Source organism: Penicillium expansum (assembly GCF_000769745.1).
Source record: "Penicillium expansum strain MD-8 chromosome Unknown contig219, whole genome shotgun sequence".
In the NCBI taxonomy this organism is placed as follows: domain Eukaryota; kingdom Fungi; phylum Ascomycota; class Eurotiomycetes; order Eurotiales; family Aspergillaceae; genus Penicillium; species Penicillium expansum.
The window spans coordinates 5545-24971 of record NW_015971213.1 but is presented as its reverse complement, the minus strand read 5'-3'; the positions used below and the strand labels follow the sequence as shown (position 1 = coordinate 24971).

Here is a 19427-nt window from a genome sequence, read left to right as displayed (position 1 = left end):
AACTTTCTTTGGCGGCTTCCATATAATATAAAATATAATAAATCCGTCTGTTAGGATAATAAGAACCAAGGTCGCTGGTGAACACATCCGGATGTCAAACTGGAGTGGTAAGTACTGCGACGAAACAATAAAATGCTGCGTAGTGCATGAATTTGGGGGCACAAGAATGAAGTTTTTGTTTATTCTTGCAGTATCCGTCATCCCTGATCAAATCCTCTTCGTACCCGAAGAGGCTGCGGAGAACCTTCAGGTTTCTCAACCTCACTATAGGGTGGGTTATACTTTTTTGGAAATACATATTGTCAAGCATGATACATTTGACTAAATTGAAAATTGGAGAATCAATATGTGTAGGAAAATGTTATTTTACTTACCGCAAAAGGCACATAAAATGCAAATGAAAACTCTAGATGCAGAGACCGACCTCGCATCTTGTCAGGGAATTTTGTGCGGCCTGGTTAAAGTGGTAAGTTGTGGTCACCTATCGATATTCTATACAAGTTCTGTTTCTTTACTCATCAAATTCTTTTTATTGACTTCGACGTCACTCATTAACTGGCGTCAGACTTTGCTCGATTCCCAAATGGCCAGTTTATATCTCTTTCAGCCGTCATAATTAAACGCTCATTTCAAAGGCCATAAGAGCCTGAGTGGTAGGAGACTCTCAAAACCTAGGTCATTTTGGCTGCCAGCAGCATTGCATGAGCTACGCGCAGTGTATCAATTTTGAAATGGCAAACATGACAACTAGAACGCCAATCAATCATTCGCTAGCATTATCAATTGACTACTTCTCAATTCACCACTTATGATATTTCTTGGATTGAAACAACATCTTAGGAACACCTTTCTACAGTCATTCTCGAAATCGGATTGACCAATACATATTGAGTAACTCTTTTCTGGGTCCACCGCGAAGGCCTTAGCGCGGATAAAATATTGAACAAGCCGCAACAATTTGAGGGCTACAGTACTATGTCGCCATATAGTGCAGTTGCCATTGAGGTTTATCGTTCAACGGTCAAATCATAAAATTGAAGTTCACGTGGCAAGATACAAGACCATGATAGCATTTTATTGTTGCCCCTTATTTTATCGTGGCGTGCTCAATATTCCATCCTGGCAAAGTCCTTGGCGGTGGGGCTAGAAAGAATTAGTGGGTATTGGTCAATCCGATTTCCAGAATGACTATAGCAAAATGCATTCTCACTGGAAGTGTTGGCCATCACTCTAGTATATCTGCTAAATCTACTAATTTTATATTCGCAATGCAATTCCCGGGGATTACTCAACATACAGGTCCGCTCGAAATCAGTTTCACCATTTTGTTCTCTTTGATTCTTTCTTAAATCTTGGCGAGACCCACTTCGATGTCCATCTGGCCTAGCCCATCATCGACTGCCGAATAGGAATAAGGCAATCAATATCCACTAGCTATATTAGGCCTAGCTTCAATAAAAATAGAGGTCGAGAATCGATCAAAGAGAGGTAGACTGTCGAGGAGGGCTCTTGTGCAATTAGGGATCTAGTTTGTTTTAGATAGCCGAGTTGGTTAGTGATCTTTCCATATAGTATATTTCAGTACACGGCGACAGTTTCAAGAGGTCTTCCACTCACATAAAGGAATATAAGTCTCAGAAGATTTTCATACCTGGTGTGAAGAGTATCTGGGCGATTGTCAAATCATAGTAGACAGTGACCTCCCCTAGCAGATCCGAAGTAGAAACGATGCGTAAAGATTTTCAATACTCAATATTATAAAGTTGGTGCAAAGTTCTTGCTACAGTAACAGTTCGCTGGGACTCGGGGCCTCACGGAAGCCATGTTAAAAAGATTTCATTCCCTGTTGTCGAAACACGGGTCGCAATTTTCTCGAAAGCATGGATGAGGCTAAGTTAAAATACATAGCTAAACATGCAACGCGGATGTGGGCACTGCCGATGATGAAGCCGGGGCCGGTAGCGACGTCGAGACAGTCGCCGTCGTGACACCACAAGCTAGGCTGTAAGAAGACACGGTTGTCAAGACAGAGACTTATAATGTTAATTTATAAGAATCAATCATCAGCTTTGATGTTTCCACCTACCCAATTCAATTGACGCTGCCTTGGTCTCGCCGGATTCATCGGGACACGAGCATCTCAGGTAATTCAAGGGTCTCGAGCTCCCTACATACATCATTCCAACAATCTCCTCACTTGCACCTGATTGCTCAAAGCAATCTGTACATGTAGCTCCTCCGCTGTATATCCAGAGTTAATGGATCGCTCATTCGACACAATATGAGAAAGAAGAAGAATGGTGGACCTACCCATTTTGGAACAAAAGCTTGCCATCATCATTTCGAAGACAATCACTCTGCTTCAAAGAAGATGTATAAACAACACCTCCATGATCAAAGACCTGGCACGAATATTTCAAAGCTCGAGAATCATGGCTAAAATCATACCAACAATTGTCGGTACCTGCCCATGCCGATGACAGAATAAAGAGCGAGAAAGTAAGACGGTTCAATTGCATAGGGACGAGTTGGCTAGGAGAAAGCGATATCTTTGTCTATGGGACACTGGGCTAGTATTATAACTTTTTACTCCTGTCAGCGACTAGAGAACTATAATAAGAAATAGGCAACTAAGTGATGGCAGGGAGAGTGGAGTGTACATCCGATGAAATGAACAATCTACTCAGCCGAGGTTGGAAGTAAACAGTTGTTTGTAGTTAGTCGGTTTGCAGAAGAACATCACAATTCTAAGATCTCAATATGACCGAATAAACTCCCTGACAGTAATCTATCCGGTGGGCGCCGCATGGTTTTAGGTGTATTTTATAGGATTCCCTTCGCCACCCTTTCGATTCTAGAAGACTGCTGAAAAAGAACCTCGAGCTTTCCATTGTTCAAATCATTTTTTAAACCAAAGACATAGCCACTTTGTTTGCCCTACAATAACCCTTTGTCTAATTCATCAAGCAGAACGTCGAAACAAGAGGGCAGTCAAGCAGTTCGGGAGGCCAGCGGGTGGCAACAGAGCCGAGAGACCTAACCCATGTTCAGAGGCTCTTCGTGATGCGGAAAAGGATCCAATTGCACGTATTGATTTGGAATTGTATCGTCGCAAAATACAGTACGGATTGTCTTTAATTTCTCCAAAAGCTTTCCAACGAGTGCATGGGCTTCTTGCCCGGATCCCGACCGGTTAACCCTGCCCGCTTGACGAGACCCTTCTATCCCATGCGCCCGACTCTCGACGAATTGTTATCGAACACTGAATCGCCACCATACACTCTAAGTCCATATAGGGCGTACCCCTCGCAAAAGCACTGCCTTGAGACGCTGCAGTTTACGCTGGGGGCGAAGCAATATTGGGAAGCCTACACTTTTTCGCCATTGATGAGGGTAATGCGGTCGTCCAGTCGCGACAAAAACTTCCATCGCCCCGGGATCGTAGGATGAGGAACAAAAAAGATCCTGAGAGTGGAACGAACCGGGCGGGTCGTCTGAATTGGATTTGGTCAAAGCCGGATGACCAGCCAGATAAACACATTCGTAGAGTGGTTCGATCTCGCTGATGGGTTTCATCCAAACATTTGGTTGATCATGCCATTCAAGATTTGACCGCTATAGTAGTCATAGGACGCGGCATGGTTCGCTGATCGGGGATAGGCAAGGATCGGATGTTGGACAATGTCGGCCGCTCGCAAACGGATCAGATCATCGAGAACCTGAAGCTGCCCAAATTCCTGAACCAACGGGTTCTCGGTATGGTAGGAAGCAGCCGGGGCTGTCTGGTCGCTGCGCTGGATGCCCATGATGACGAGAGCGCGCAAGGTCTTGCCATGTTAATAAACAGCCAGTAGCTTCAATCGCGGCGGAAAAGGGCGATATTTATGAGCATGCAAGCAAGTTGGCGCTCAAGTGTATTCATTCCCAGTTCAGCGGCCATACGGCGCTTGGGGTATCCCGATCTTTTCCCTTGGCGAATGAATAGCTATTGATCACAGGGTGTTGAAATAGTCGGTGAAACCATATTGATTATTTTTTATTGTTCGTCTAAAAGCACATCCATGTACCGCCCTGGTTGTACGAATATCATGATCTTTGTTTAATCCTTGGCTGTGCTGTCAAGTCACCTTTACGGTGTGGGGGAAGGACAGACTGCGGCTTAACCGACCACACAGCGACAAACGATGTGAGACTATCTCTAGGGGTACAGTATATCTCGTGTGTGCTCATGTGCGGGCAAATGTGCGGGCAGATCAATAAGAATGCCAAGCGACCTGAATGCAAGTAATGGCCGCCGGAATCAACAAATGAGCGGTTCAAACGTGAATTGATTTGTTCACAGAATAGTTTGCGAACTCCAGCCGCTGTATTATCAATGAATGGTAGCGTCATCCGTAGCACAAGATCACGCGTGCTGTTTTCCCGGGCAATCGGAAAGATTCGGGAGGGGTTAAGGGGGTGGTTTCTGTTTATCTTGTCACTGGGAGTTGATTTTCTCTGTATAAAAGACACTACTGTATTTCCGGAAATCGGCGTCACCCCCCAACCTCTTTCATGGTTCCCCAGACCCTAAATGCCAAGATACACTAAGCTACTTTCGGACAAGCTATATCAGCCTCATTTGTTTTTGAACCATACCGTAAATTACCGGATTATCGTATTGGCGGGGAAATTGTTTATTACCTGTAAGGCGGGAAGGCTTTTGACACTCTGTTCCTAAAAGATCATGTCAACGTCGGCCTTACACGACACTTAATGCAGGCTTACTGTAGTAACATCGCTGACTATATCATCAAGAATAGTGTAGCTTGGGCCTTCGGGTTCTGAAAGCTCGTTTGGCACAAATGACAGACTTTCCGAGTCCGAAACAATAAACTCCCGATCTTCGCTTGTCTCCGACGGGATGTATTCAGACTCAATATCGGAATGCGTGATGTCCTCAACATCGGATTCACTCGAGTTTAGGGTGGACCCACTGTATGAAGACATATCGTCTTGTATAACACCACTGGGTGTATTTTACACGAAATTGGCTGTATCATGCGAGAATGCGCCTTGCCTGTTCCCCTCTTTCTGTCTGCCACAGCATTATTGCACGCTCTAGAGTTACATATACACACACATGAGCTGGTACGACATTCTCACCATTGGCCTGTCTAGTGCTCGCTTTCTCCATACTGTTCCACATTATCTACCAAGGGGTGGACTCTTCATCACAGAACAATGACCAACGCATCCGAAGCAAGTGCTGAGCACTTCGTAGCCAAGTAAGTACCTGAGATGTCTGTGGGAAGTGGTTATCTGACCACTTTATTCTCTAGTTTCCTTCCCCTATATCAAGGCCCTTCCGTCAAACTTCGAATACAGCCTAGCAACAAGGAATATGTAATTTCCAAAAGCCTTCTCTGCGCGGAATCGCCGGTCTTCTCAAAAATGTTCAACAGTGAATTTCTAGAGTCACAGCAGCAGACAGCCACTCTAGAAGAGACCGAGGACGATGTCTCGGTGCGTAGCCTTGAAGCACTCTTTCAATGGCTATACCAACGCACTGTCAGATTTGGGATAGAAGACCCAGGAGAGCATATTTCGGCCGCCATGGAGCTCGCAAGGCTTGCAGACAAGTACGATATAATTGAGTTGGAAACTACAATGGCCCAATACATCAAGAACATCTTAAAATACAACCCTCATCCACAAAACAACAGTTCTTGGCGACATGTTGATAGCAACACTTATTATCTCACACATGATCACATTGCCTCGGCAAGCTTGTTGCCTCAAGGGCATCCAGTGCGAAGTGTTCTGGCTGCAGCATCCGTTGAAGGCTTCCTTCGAAGCGCAAAGCATAAGTTCAGCGAAGAGGTTCACGCCTACCCTTCTTTCGGAGCTGATCTTCTCCAAGAGACTAGGCTTGTCCTACATAGGGTGGAGCCCCTTCGGGCTGCCACTTTTGAAGACCCTATTAGCGGAAAAAGATCAGAGCTAAACTCGAACGTATTTAACTGGGAGTAAGCCGGTTCCATGAATGAAAGGTTTCCTCATCAAGGGCGTTTGTGTATACAAGACAAGAAATATTGGCATCTAAGAACGTGGCTCCTGGCAAAGTCAAGCTGTCGGAAACCCAAAGTTGGCAAGATATGCCAAAAGCCTGGGCCATCGTAGACCAGATCCCTACTGTATCAAGTAGTCCATCATATACACTTTCTGTAGTACTGTGATAGAAGGAATGACCGCGGACCATTCATTTCACTGCCAATCGCACCTGCTAAAGACATGTCTCTTGAGCTGCATCACGTGGTTATAGAAGCATGTTAGATATTTTGCTAATATGTAATATCTAAGCAGGTAGAATCTCTGCAATCAAAGTAGGTTTAATAGGTAACGCACGAATAGCCTTTTCGTACACCCGCCACAATAAATGCAGCGAGGCGGGCTTCGCACTGCAAGATAGTCCGCTTGGGGATTGGCAAATACCAAGGCTTGGCCCTTCATTTCAAACAAAAAAATTTTCCTCCGTTCACCATGTGTGCTAAGCGAATACCAGAGTCCTCGTGAGTGATGATGAGCAAAAAGTGCAAGCCTCGTAAGAAGAAAGCGAGACGAGCGTTTATAATCACGCTTCTATTGACTGAACATCGAAGTGAGCCAGCCAGTGGGCAACCTATGTAAACCAGGCTCGAGGGAGGCTAGCTGGCGATCTTGCCAGATCGCCTGATTACAAAACAATTCTGATTAATTAACGTTACGGTAATATAACGATGACTCATTGATAGTGATACAATCAATACGATAATCGTTCTGCCAGAATTATTAGACGGTGAGCCAAACCGGCCTAGTGCGTGTCGGAATTAGTTTATCCGAATCAAGAAGTAAGAGTATGGAGGTATAACTGATTTCGAAAACTACTGTACGACAAGTATTAGACTTTTTGTGTCTACTCATGGCGCTTGTCCCATTCCCTTTATACTGTGGATGATCAAGCACAGTGAGACAAGCCTAGCAGATAACTCGAGGACGCCCAGAATCAATATCAGCCACCTGGTCAAAGTGTTTCCACACATCAGCGTGACGCGATCCGGTGGACCATTTGATCTGGGATTGGCCTTCTCCGTTCAGCTTTTGGCCGTACTCTGTTTCCTTCCACCATTCAAGAAACTCTGTCTCTAGATACGACTCGTACGCAATCCATTTCTTTCTATGCTGAGGTCCCACACGTCGGAGTGTCGCTAGAGGTCTTCGAGTAGTTATGTCGTAGGTTTTACGGGGTCCTATCAAAGGCTGCGGTCTATCTTAATATACATATAGGTAGCGCCGCAACACTCAGAGGCTAGTGGAAGGGACCATTTTCTTACGGAGGATTGAATATCAGAATCTAAGAAGCCGTCAGATAACAGCTTAATAGAGAGCAGTAGACTGAAAGGCCGATATATTGATCGCGATAATAAGGAAGAAGACACTATACTAAAGTAAAAGGCCACTGGTATTGGAAGAAGGGGGGATTTTTTTCATCTTAAGTACTTGATTGTGGATTTTGTTCCAGTCGCGTCGTGCGTTTAGATCTATCTATTCCTGAGTCGCGTAAAACCCGCGGGTACCCAAAACCCAACCCAACCCAACCCAACCCGCCCGGAGATAAATACGACTTTGGGAGGACACTGAGAAGGTCCAAATCACTGATTTTAGAGGATCGAACTAAAGATAATATTTTTGAGCTCACTCGAAAGATTCTCAATTGATGAATTTACATAAAATCATCAATGTGGCCTGTAATCCCTTCAGTTGTGTAAAGCAGGGCGATAGGGGCAGTGATCTACATGTAGAGAATATATATTTCCAGGTCGATGGCGTTCATTGTTTCAGTGTAATATCCACTCAAAAGCGTGACAGAAATAAATGACCAAAATTACACTAGATGACTAATCAAGTTTATCCACGATTTATGCATGTTTTTGGGTATTTTGGGCAACCCGCGGGTACCCGCCAAGAACCCATGGGCGGGTTCATCAAGGCCAAAACCCGCGGTGGGTTGCCCATGGGCGGGTAAGGAAATTGAAAACCCAACCCAAACCCGCGTTTGGCGAGGTCTAGGCATGCTACTGGGCAGTCACCTGACTTTATGTCTCTCTCAGTATATTAAGATTTTCACCTACCAGTAGTACCACATTCAATCTACTAGTACACACTTGCACATTCTCTCCTCCATACTACCTACGTACCTCCTCTCATCATGCCCGGATGCTCAACTTACTTGGTCGATTAGCCCTAAGTCTCGATCTTCTCCCTGCTTATGTAACACCCCTCCCCTCCATTTAAGCCCGTCGCTCCCCACGTTTACTTCAGTAGTCTCTTTCAAACCTGTTTTCCTCATCAAAGGTCGCTGCTCATTTGCACCAACCATAGCCCCAGTTGCAAGATCTGAGATGGATTGGCAGCAAGTGCGCACCTACACGGACCATTTGGGTCATCCTGTCGTGCTCGAGCAGTATGTCTCGCCAGAATACGAGACAGACCCCGATCTGGAAACTCCCATTCAGGTCTACAGTCTTGTTCCCTTGGACGACGACCACGAAGAGCTCCGAGAATACCTCATGCAGACGTTCTCGGATGACGAAGTGAAGCCTTTGTTCGAAATTTACTCATACCGCCCGCGCGATGGCTTTGCCTGCATTGAGCATAATCGCATGGAAATCGCGCGTCGCAAGCAGCAACATCGGTCAGGAGTCGAAAATCCTCTTCCACTGATTGCGCGATGGAATCGTCCCAATCGCCTATCCAATATTGGATTTTGCGTTCTGGTGCGATCGCACAGTTATCGAGTGGGCAATATGGAGGAGGCTGAGGAGATCGGCGAAGGCCCGGATTTACTTTACTTCAACCGCACATTTTCTAGCACACGCGCTGATGCTGACTTGGCGCAACATTCACCCGAGGACAATGAAGACCTCAGGTCAGAGGCATTTGAACTATCCATCGAGCGTGTTACGGAGCAAATGGACATCGGCCAGATGATAATCCTCGATTTGTTCCTTAACGTCTCTTCTTATGCCGATCAGCGATATGCCTTGGATGTTGATGAGGGCGAACCTCCTGGCCAAGATATGCCAACAGAAGAGCAGATTCGTGACCAGCTCGGCCAAGAAACCTCGGTTTGTGGCTTTTCTCTTGGTCCGGCATTCCAGGTTTCTAGAGAAGCCGACATTGTTACAGTCACCAATACTCCTGAGGGCAAAACCTCTGACATTCAATACGTTGTCCACACATCTTTTCTCAGTCATATACGCGACACGGCAGGTTTCTCTCTCCTCGAAAGCACAGCGCGTCTCTTCACAGCGTCTGTCCTCTCCCACCTTCCGGTCAATAAAAACCTCACCCTCAAATTCTTCATTCCAAAGTCCAATTCCTGGTCGGCCATCGGCCCCGCCCAAAATGAAGTTCTTGAAAGTTTATCCCAGCAAAATCAAGAAAGCCAGGAAAGCCCTTTCCCTATTGGCGCCCTTCACAATATCCTCTCACAAGAGGATCAGCCCCCAACTGCAAAACGAGTTACTCCTCGTGGCCCTGAAAAATATCTGTACAACTGGTTACCGTACGAATCTGGCACGTTCACAGTCGTTCTTGATCGCGCAAAATTTGTCTCCGAGAACGGAGTTTACTTCTACAAGAATCATTGTAGTAAGGTCAATGATTCGGAGGTTCTTTCTGATAATACGAATATTGTGCGTGGCGTGGATATGAGTGCGGTTGCTCGGCGGCTGGGAATGGTTGTTCTTGATGAATGAGCTAGTCTAATAGATCAATTTGACTCTTTTTGTATGTAATCAAGACGATTTGCTAGATTATGTAGAAGGATGTTACTATTCGTTTCCTTCCTCATCTATAAAAGGCAGTACTAGTGGATGTGGGATAAGTAGTATTTACATTGGACATAACCAAGCCATGTGCTTCGAGCTCCAGAAAGTGAAATTCCTGTATGTCGCACTTCAGCCGGGACAAAGACGGCTGCAAGCTTAGTCGAAGTTGCAAGAAATATAACGGTCATCAGAAGCCCTTGTGCTGCAACGACAATTATCATGGTCCAGGCAAGGTTAAGCCGTGTGTGCAGACTTCGCGATGATTTGTCCCCAATAATCAACCATGCAGACCGGGGAATTCCATCATTCAAGACCTCAACAATGATGCCGATGTAAGTGTATACATCAGTTGTGACTACCTCGCTGGAGCTCAACTTGGCGACCCATGGCTTACTCAGGCTGCTATAAACGGCGGGAGGGGCAAATGCAAGTAGGTTCAAAATTGCAGATCCAATAAAACTATGAGAAATGGGGTCAGCATCCTTCTTAACTTCACTCGTGACATACTAACGTCTCTCGACTCCAGAACGCACGTGTTCTAGATAGAAGATCTTCCCCTCCGCTTGTCCCATTGCAGGATTGACGAGCAGCTTCATTTTGAACCGTTGTAGATATTGCGTTGGCCCCCATGTTATCGTTTTCTTCTCTTTTGATGAGCTATACAGCACTCAAAAATGAAAAGAGGATGGAGAGTTCCCAGGCGGTGCATTCCCAAGTCTTTGCCGAGGCGCCAATGTGAATGCGGGGTCCAAGAGTCGTGCATTGCAATTGCATGAGACACAGTTACCTGCACCGAATTTCGCATTTTACAGAAATTTTGATATTATGCCAAGTCAGGACGTAATGAGGCTTCATACGATAATATCGATGCATACTTGAGTCAAAGGGTCGTCATGAGACACACCCGGTGGGCAAGTTGGAACCAGGACCACGCCAAAACCTGCCCATGGAAACCTAACTTAACTCTCATTCACCGCTTCTCTCGCCGCCATTCTGTAATAGGTTTAAACACACTGTTGCACATGGACCTATTGAATATGGCAGAATCATGGCAGAAATAGGCGGTCGGTGAGGAAGTTTAGGCCTCAGACTGTAAAACTACGCACGATCTCGCGAGGTATCAATAAATCCAATTATGCGCTATCTATATATCTTATCTGGGTCCTGTATCTTAAATCTAATATCTCGACCTTCCCGGGTTGTCTTCTGGCCGTCGAGCGAAGCTGTGGGCTTTCCAGTCGTCTCTAAAATATGTGTTGTAGTTTAGAGGTGTGAATTGACTTGTTATTCCAGAGGGATACATGAGCCTATATATACAACAATTAGCCAGGTTGATTTCCAATCAACTTGGTCGTCTGTATAGACACTTCGGAGCTAATTCCGACGGTGCGGCTTGGTTCCTGATCTGCACCAGCCTCATATCACAACATTCCCCCTCAGGATCGCTTTGTTGGCAAGGCGATACTGGATTAACGCTGTGCAGGCAAGCCTCGGTAAAACCACTCAAAAACCTTCGTGGGAAAATAAAGTGGAAAGAGCGCCTGCGCTGTCACGTTTGCTGCCTCCGAGTCTCCAAGGCTTCGATTCCTAGAAGACTACAGAGCTTGGCAAAAGCCGTAGGTCCCAACGGCTTGGTGAGACCGTCAGCGGCCTGTTCCTCAGTAGGAACATATTGAAGACCAATCTCGCCAGCATTCAGCACTGCTCGCTGATAATGGAATTTCACGTTGAAATGTTTGGTCCGTTTGTGGAACTCGGGATTGCGCGAGAGGGCAATAGCGGACTGGTTGTCAGCCATGATGTTGGTGACCGGGGACCGATACATTTGCGTTTCTGCTAGGAAGGTGCGGAGCCACTGCAGATGTAGAAGGGCATTGTATTGCCCAATATACTCGGCATGAGTCGTAGACGTGGCCACTTCCCCCTGTCTCTTGGACGACCAGGAGACTGGTGCGCCTGCAAGTTGGAACACATAGCCAGACGTGGAGTATGCCCCATCAGTGACGACGGAGCCACCGAAGTCGGCATCTGTGTATCCGATCAACTGACCACTGCGGTATGTAATGCGATGGCATTGCGTGGCTTTGACATAGCGAAGCAATCGCTGTAGGGCGACCTGGTGGTGCGATTGTGGCTGAGACGTGAAGCGACTCAACGTGCCCAGCGCAAACGCAATATCCGGCCGCGTTCCGACCATCAGATACATCAGTGAACCGATGGCGGTTGCGAATCGTGCTTTTGTTTCCTCGTCCGGAGGTTCTTCGTCTGGACGGCGATTCAAGACTTGCTTGGGATTCATAGGGGTAGATTTCGTCTGACAGGTTTCCATGCCAAAGTCGGAGAGAACCTTTTGGATATACTGGTGTTGGTGAATGGAAACGGCTCCGTCGGCATGGTAGTCTAATTGGATCCCGAGGAACGAACGTGGAGTTCCAAGGTCGTTCAATCGGAACTCTTTTTTCAGTGCTCGTTGCACTTGGTCTATCTCGTGCGAGGTTGCTGCAGCAACGAGAAAGTCATCGACGTAGACGCAGATCACGCAATTGGATTTATAGAACACGCAGTTGTCCGATTGTGCCATGGTGAAGCCATGAGCGGCCAGGACGCGGTGGACGCATTGGTACCAAATCCGCGGGGCCTGCTTGAGTCCATACAAGGAACGACGAAGCCGGCAAACATATCCCGGTTCTTCGAATCCTTCGGGCAACTCCATGTAGATGGAAGAGTCTACGTCCCCATGTAAGAATGCAGTGACAGCATCAAATTGGTGAAGCTTCCATCCTCGTAACACCGCGCTGGCGATGATGCAGCGGACCGAGTCCATCCGTGACACCGCAGCAAATGTTTCATGGTAGTCGATGCCGTGCTTCTGCCGGTAGCCTTTGATGACCAGTCGCGCTTTGCGCGTTCCGTTGGCTTTGGTCTTAAAGACCCATTTGCAGCCAATCACATGATCTCCGGCGGGTACGTCTGTTCGCAGAACCTTTTCCCATGTTCCGTGTTCGAGAAGAGACGCATATTCTTTCTGGATGGCTGCCCACCATTCCAGTTGATTCGGGCACGACACGGCCTCGTGGAAAGTCGATGGATCGACTGTGCGCGCAGACGCGGTATTCAGTGCGCCTGCGGTGTACACCTTGCCAAGTGATTCCAGTAAGCGCCGTGAGGGTCTTCTTCTGCGGCCATAGATGGAATAGCCGAGGTCCTGTGTGGACTCTGCTTCCTGTTCGATTGGATTGACCGGTGGAAGTGTTTCCACATGCTGAGATGGCGTTTTCAGTCGTTCAGCCAAGTCTGGAGGCGATGCTGGTGGCGTAGGCAGTGCGCTAGATGGAGGTGGCACCACTGGTAAAAAGACAGGTGATAGAGGAGCATTGTCCGGGAGGTCGTTACCTCTTTCCCCCTCGATGAGTGGCGCCACAGGGGTCCTCTCATCGAACTCGACATCACGGGAAAAGACGGTCTTTCCGGAATGGATCTCATACAGTTTGTACTGGTTCGGCTCACAGTAACCTAGCAATCGGCACTCGGACGACCTGGGTCCGAGCTTTGCTCGATGCTCTTTGGGAATCAACACCCATGCGCGGGAGCCGATCCGTCGCAGATGCAACAATGAGGGCGGCTTCCCGTACAATATTTCGAACGGCGTCTTCTTCTGTAAAATCGATGCTGGTGCGCGCAGCTTCAGGTAGACCACCGTGTCCACAAGCTCGGTCCACCAGGAAGGAGAAAGTTTCGCATCGGACAGGAGCGTGTTGATCCGCTCCCGGATAGTGCGATTCGTGCGTTCGGCCAAACCATTCTGCCCTTTGCAGTATGGCGGCGAGGTGTCAAACTCAACTCCCTGGGGCTCGAGGTGTGTTCCGATCGGCAGGTATTCTCTCCCATTGTCGGTGAGGAACCTCTTGATCTGGGCGCCGAACTGTCGGTGCACCCAGGCCGCAAATAGCCGGAACTTCTGGAGCGCTTCATGCTTCCATCTCATGGCATATGCCCACGAGCCACGAGAATAATCGTCAGTAAAGGTGATCACGTACCTGGAGCCATCTTTGGCGATCGGCATCTCCATGATGTCCGAATGGATCATTTCAAAGATTCTCGTTGAATGCAGACGTGGCCGTCTTGCACGGGAGTTCCTCTTCTGATACTGCTTACCCGACATACACGCTGGGCACTGCGGCGTTGCCAGCAGCTGCGCTTGCGTCAGCGGTCGGTACGGAGTGCCGGTCTGCCGGAGGACCACCCTTAAGTCTCCCCGGTTCAGATGTCCCATCCGAGCGTGCCACATCGCTTCGGAGGCCTGGTCCACTCCTTTGCACGCATCTTCTTCGAGTATCACAGCTTCACCACCGAGTTCAGAGGTTGACGCTGCGCATTCTGCGTCACTTGACTCCTGAGGGTCGTCGACTTCCATGGCCACCGCCTGTGGTTCCAGGGAATCTGCATGGCCATAGGTCGTCGGCGCCCTCGCCAGTTGGACTCGCTCTCGGGATCTTTTGCTCACATGGCACCGCAGGATCAACAGATCCTCCTCCGCATGGTAGGCAGTCCCCACGGTCCGTCCTCGGCGTTGCACAAAGACGTTCTGCGGGTGCGCCACCACCGAGTAGCGGTCTCGCAATAACTTCGGCACGCTGATCAGGTTCATCCCGACGCGTGGCGCAAAGTATACATTCTTTAACACCAGGGGTTGGTTGAACTTCCCCCGGAGCGTGAGCTTCACCGTACCAATCCCTTCGGCTTCCACTGGATCACCCATCGGGGGTCCAAAGGGGCTGCAGCCTTAGGCCAGTTAGCGAGGTGGGCCCAGACAGGGGCCCAGAAGGGCTATACTATAGACAGGGGGCCAGAGGGGGCCCAGAGGGGGCCCAGAGGGGCTATATAATAGACGGGGGGGCCGAAGGGGGCCCTAGAGGGGCTATATTATGGACGGGGGGCCAGAGGGGGCCCCAGAGGGGCTATACTATGGACGGGGGGCCAGAGGGGGCCCCAGACGGCCTATATTATAGAGGGGGGGCCAGAGGGGGCCCTAGACAGCCTATACTATGGAGGGGGGGCCAGAGGGGGCCTATACGGCCTGTACCCTTAGGCTAGTTAGCCAGTGGGCCTATACTATATAGATCGGCCGAGACGGCCTATACCCCCAGGTTAGTTAGCGAGGTGGGCCCAGAGGGGGCCCCAGAGGGCCTATATTATGGAGGGGGGGCCAGAGGGGGCCCCAGACGGCCTATACTATGGAGGGGGGGCCAGAGGGGGCCTAGACAGCCTACAGCCTTAGGCCAGTTAGCGAGGTAGGCCGAGAGGGGGGCCTAGAGCGGCTATACTATAGAGGGGGCCTAGAGGGGCTGTACTATAGAGGGGGCTAGAGGGGGGCCCAGACGGCCTACAGCCTTAGGCTAGTTGGCCAATAGGCCTGGGCCCTGTACTATATAGATCTAATAGACCATACCCTTAGTCTATATTTCGGACCAGAGTAAACTTCGGCATTTCGGATAACGCCCTTTGTCTGTATTTTAGACCATACCCTTCGTCTGCATTTTAGACCAGATTAAACTTCTGTACTTTGGACCATACCCTTGGTCTACATTTTGGACTACGCCCCTGGTCTGCATTTCGGACCACGCCCCTGGTCTGTATTTCGGACCATACCCTTAGTCTGCATTTTGGACGATACCCTTGGTCTGCATTTTGGACCACGCCCCTGGTCTGCATTTTAGACCATGCCCTTGGTCTGTATTTTGGACCATGCCCTTCATCTGTATTTCGGACCACGCCCCTGGTCTGTATTTTAGACCATGCCCTTGGTCTGTATTTTGGACTATGCCCTTCATCTGCATTTCGGACCATGCCCTTAGTCTGTATTTTGGACCATGCCCTTCATCTGTATTTTAGACCATACCCTTAGTCTGTATTTTAGACCATACTCTTCATCTACATTTCGGACCATGCCCTTCATCTATATTTTGGACCATGCCCTTCATCTATATTTCGGACCACACCCCTGGTCTGTATTTCGGACCAGCGTAAACTTCTACATTTTAGACTATACCCTGGGTCTGTATTTAGGGTCAGAGTAAACTTCTGACCGCGGTCAGAAATCTATTGTAATTCCTTATTTCCTAGGACTCAAGAGTTGCTACAATCCTATGCCCAATATGGCATCGAGACTGTCCACTCCAAGCTACAGAGTCTCAACTGCTTCGCCCACCTTTTGTATACGTCTTTATCGAACCACTCTCTTTGAACACAGTAAAATCAATTTGTGAAGCCATTAGTAGGCATTTAAGTCGGGTCGCAGATGTAGAAAATGATTATATCCACCTCGGCCAAATACAGCTTAGTGCAGCTTCAGATACGGGCCTCCGAAAGCTGACCACAGATAAAGAAAACCCCGAATTCATCGATTTAGATGAATATTTAAAGTCAGAAGCCCACCGACACCCCCACCGACAAGCCTCACGTTGTACACTCACGCAACTCGATCTGTAGACCGAAGAAGTGGTTGACCCTGTTCTGAAACAACAAGCAGTCTTCACAAACCTCATGCGTAGGTGCGCTTATCAGTATAGTTGCCCGTCGCAAAGCTCTTTCTGGCTCCTTTGCTGACATGCGGGTAAGGCGCTCGTGAAGCCTTTTTTGACGTTCAATCAGCCGTATCTGACGCTCTCGAGCCCTCATTTGCCTTGCTTCGGGACGACGTTCGAGGACAGCAATTTCCTCATCAAGGGATGCAACGTTTGTTTTCAAGCCCTTCACCACTTCTTCATCATATTCATCCCCGAGTAATTTATCATCTTTGTTCCATAACTCAAATACCACTTTGTTCCTATCTTTTTGAAGGCGATGCATTTGACGGATGCTAGAAAACCGGGAGGCCATTTCCGAGATCTCCGATTCTTGATTCTCAATTTCTTCGTCGAATTGGGGGTTTGGGGTCTTATCCTGTTGCAGAAAAACATGTCGGTCAAGGAAATAGGCGATCAACTGCTTCTCGGCGTGGGATGCTTGGAACTGTCCTTGAATTCCTTGGTCTTTTGCAGCATAGGCAGACAATGTATGGCCAACAATAGTAGCTAATTTGAGGACCATTGCAGTCCAATCTCTGCCACTCACTCTGGTTGAAGGCCATTCAGAATGCCCCCAGCCACTCATCGCCGCTATAGAAGGAAAAGGCCGGCCCCTTTCCAGGACGGCAACTGTTTTCACAGAGCTAGATATGGGGTACTGTCGAATTTGACCATAATGAGTGACTGACTGACCATCGGGGGATCTTCTGAACGAGTGATAGGTCGTTTCGGATTCTTGTAGCTCCAAATCGGCCCTGGTACGCACTTCTCTCCCGCGTAGAACCCTTGCAATCTCACGCCGATCAGAATCTCGGTTGAGAGTAGCCTCCTTGTAAATGGGGTCTTTCGATGGATCGCCCCAGATCCCACCTGCGACCGTGTGCCTCTCTTTGCGGTTTTGCTGAGTTGGATGGGTGAGATCGAGAGCTCGTTGAAGTCTTTTGTCATACAAATACCGATCTGCGCCCCGAGAAAGAAGTATCGTTGCACTTTCCAGTCTACCCCAAAGGGATGCCTCCATGAGTGCAGTCCTTCCGCTCTTGTTCGCCGCGTTTATATCAGCGCCATAATCGAGGAGAAGAGAAACCATGACTGGGTTTTCCTCTCGAGAAGCCATGATGAGACAAGTATCTCCTTGGTGATTTTTCCCGTGAAGAAATATCGATTTTTCTTCTGTTTGTTCTAGGTAGTAGTTTCTCACACTGGATACTTTGCCACTGACACAGTCTGATATAGCGAAGAGGATGCGCCGCTCGTTAAAAGGCTCTTCGCCATCAAGTTGGAAAGTGATTTGTTCCGTAGAATCAGCGAAGGTGACCTCAATTTGGTGAGGTCCATTTGGTGTTTCAGATAAATTCATGTTGGAAATTCCACCCGACAAGAATGTCTCATCTTCAGACCCATTCTCAGCCTCACTCTCCAAATCTTCAAGGGTGTTGATGTTGATAAAACGTGCTTTAGTCTTATTGATCTCGTAGGTATTAGGGAATTTAAACCGATATGACGGCCGAGGCATGCCACAGTGCGGCACGCGAAGCGCACTTTCGTAGGAAACGAACCCATGACGATGAAGCTCTTCGCAGTAAGGACACTTGATATGAAGGTCGGTATCTGTCCACCAAATAACATCGACCGAAGGGTGAATTTGAATGACGGACATTCCTGTTTCTTGATAGTATTGAAGATTTAAGATGTTGTGAGGAAGCAGGAAGAAAGAAGCGAATCTGAACACTTATGAAAGTGACGGATTTCCCCGCATTAGCCTGGTTTGGGCAGGCTGTACGTTGCCTGAGGCCCCATTTGCTTCATCCATGGAAGCTGGTAAAAAGTCAACATCGGATGATGGCAGAAGCCTAGACCGGCATCGAAGCGCATGTGACTCACTGTCTTTCCGCCACCATAGCGACATCATGTCAGCGACAAGCCTACATGACCTTCCTGCTTCGCAGAGGAACTAAGTTGCGATCCTCAAGAATTAGTTTTGTCGTCAGAGAGAGCATAATACCTTTGGTTTCTGTCTTGCCATTTTGGTATTGATATCAGCATCGTATGCCTTGCCTGATTGACAGGTTCCTGCCTGACAAACGGGGGTTTCTCTTACGCTGAGATCCTGTCTTGAACATTCTACCAAAGTTTGAAACAATACAACTAGGCAGGGGTCAACTACAGGATCAAATAAATACTGCTTTGCGGTTTCGGATACATATGTACAGGCCGAAAAAACAATTTGTCTGTGTCTGGGGCGGGGGGGTATTCTGAATATTGCTGTACTGTACGTGTACAGAGACTGAATGTAAAGCAGGCTGGCTTCCCAGACAGGCTATATATTGTATTACATGTACTTAATTTATAACGACTCATTCAACAGCGACATAGGGTGAAGCCGAGCGCGTCTGTGGTCCTGTTTGGGCCAAAGACAAGTATGGCCAACAGATGATATTACCGTAATTTACACCCACATATCGACGGATACAAGGCTGGCGGGAAGATACCCTAATCAGGACTAGTGCATTTAGGGTGGGGCCGAAGAAATAGAGAGAGAGAGTTTGCAGGTAAAACTGATTTCGAATATCACTGTAGAGCTACATATGTACAGGATAAAGTCTGCCGGGTGGGTCCGCTCAGGGTAAATCATGCTCACGCTCACTGGGCATGATCACGTTTCTCTTTTCCTTGAATTCCTGGGTGTCCAAGGTATAAGGTACTGCACGTGATCTGATGACAGATAGATCGGTTGGCTCTCGGTGGCCCATCAGTAAGTTGCGGCCCCATAACTGATTGGTGCCTGGTAGGTCCGTAACATTGATATGCCAGTCTTCAAATAAATCGGGTAAGGCGGCATCTCATCCACAGCAGACATCGTTTGCATCGTCTCCGTCTAATTACCAATTGTGGGGGTTGGGCGAAATTTAGGGCACTTGAACAGGTTCGTTATATCGACGCGGTAATGCATAAACTATGTGGAAAATATCATTCCTTGTGTTCACGGCAAGAAAATACTGAGGGCGAT

At 48.0% G+C, this 19427-nt stretch overlaps 5 protein-coding genes across 5 annotated transcripts; 2 read left to right on the top strand and 3 right to left on the bottom strand.

The window, feature by feature from the left end:
* Positions 1 to 3572: 3572 nt before the first annotated feature.
* Positions 3573 to 4989, bottom strand: PEX2_065490 (uncharacterized protein; the record flags this gene model as incomplete). The annotated part of the gene is made up of 3 exons (XM_016743820.1): positions 3573 to 3827; positions 4684 to 4716; positions 4768 to 4989. The coding sequence occupies 3 exons, from the start codon at positions 4987 to 4989 to the stop codon at positions 3573 to 3575; spliced, it is 510 nt and encodes a 169-aa protein (XP_016601972.1).
* A 234-nt stretch (positions 4990 to 5223) lies between these two features.
* PEX2_065480 (BTB/POZ domain-containing protein) lies at positions 5224 to 6012 on the top strand (the record flags this gene model as incomplete). Its single annotated transcript, XM_016743819.1, has 2 exons — positions 5224 to 5267; positions 5322 to 6012. The coding sequence occupies 2 exons, from the start codon at positions 5224 to 5226 to the stop codon at positions 6010 to 6012; spliced, it is 735 nt and encodes a 244-aa protein (XP_016601971.1).
* A 2408-nt stretch (positions 6013 to 8420) lies between these two features.
* On the top strand, positions 8421 to 9779 carry PEX2_065470 (uncharacterized protein; the record flags this gene model as incomplete). Its single annotated transcript, XM_016743818.1, has 1 exon — positions 8421 to 9779. The coding sequence occupies one exon, from the start codon at positions 8421 to 8423 to the stop codon at positions 9777 to 9779; it is 1359 nt and encodes a 452-aa protein (XP_016601970.1).
* Positions 9780 to 11400: 1621 nt separating this feature from the next.
* PEX2_065460 (uncharacterized protein) lies at positions 11401 to 14610 on the bottom strand (the record flags this gene model as incomplete). The annotated part of the gene is made up of 1 exon (XM_016743817.1): positions 11401 to 14610. One exon carries the CDS (start codon positions 14608 to 14610, stop codon positions 11401 to 11403), a length of 3210 nt encoding a protein of 1069 aa, XP_016601969.1.
* Positions 14611 to 16307: 1697 nt separating this feature from the next.
* Positions 16308 to 18077, bottom strand: PEX2_065450 (ankyrin repeat domain-containing protein; the record flags this gene model as incomplete). Its single annotated transcript, XM_016743816.1, has 1 exon — positions 16308 to 18077. The coding sequence occupies one exon, from the start codon at positions 18075 to 18077 to the stop codon at positions 16308 to 16310; it is 1770 nt and encodes a 589-aa protein (XP_016601968.1).
* Positions 18078 to 19427: the final 1350 nt, after the last annotated feature.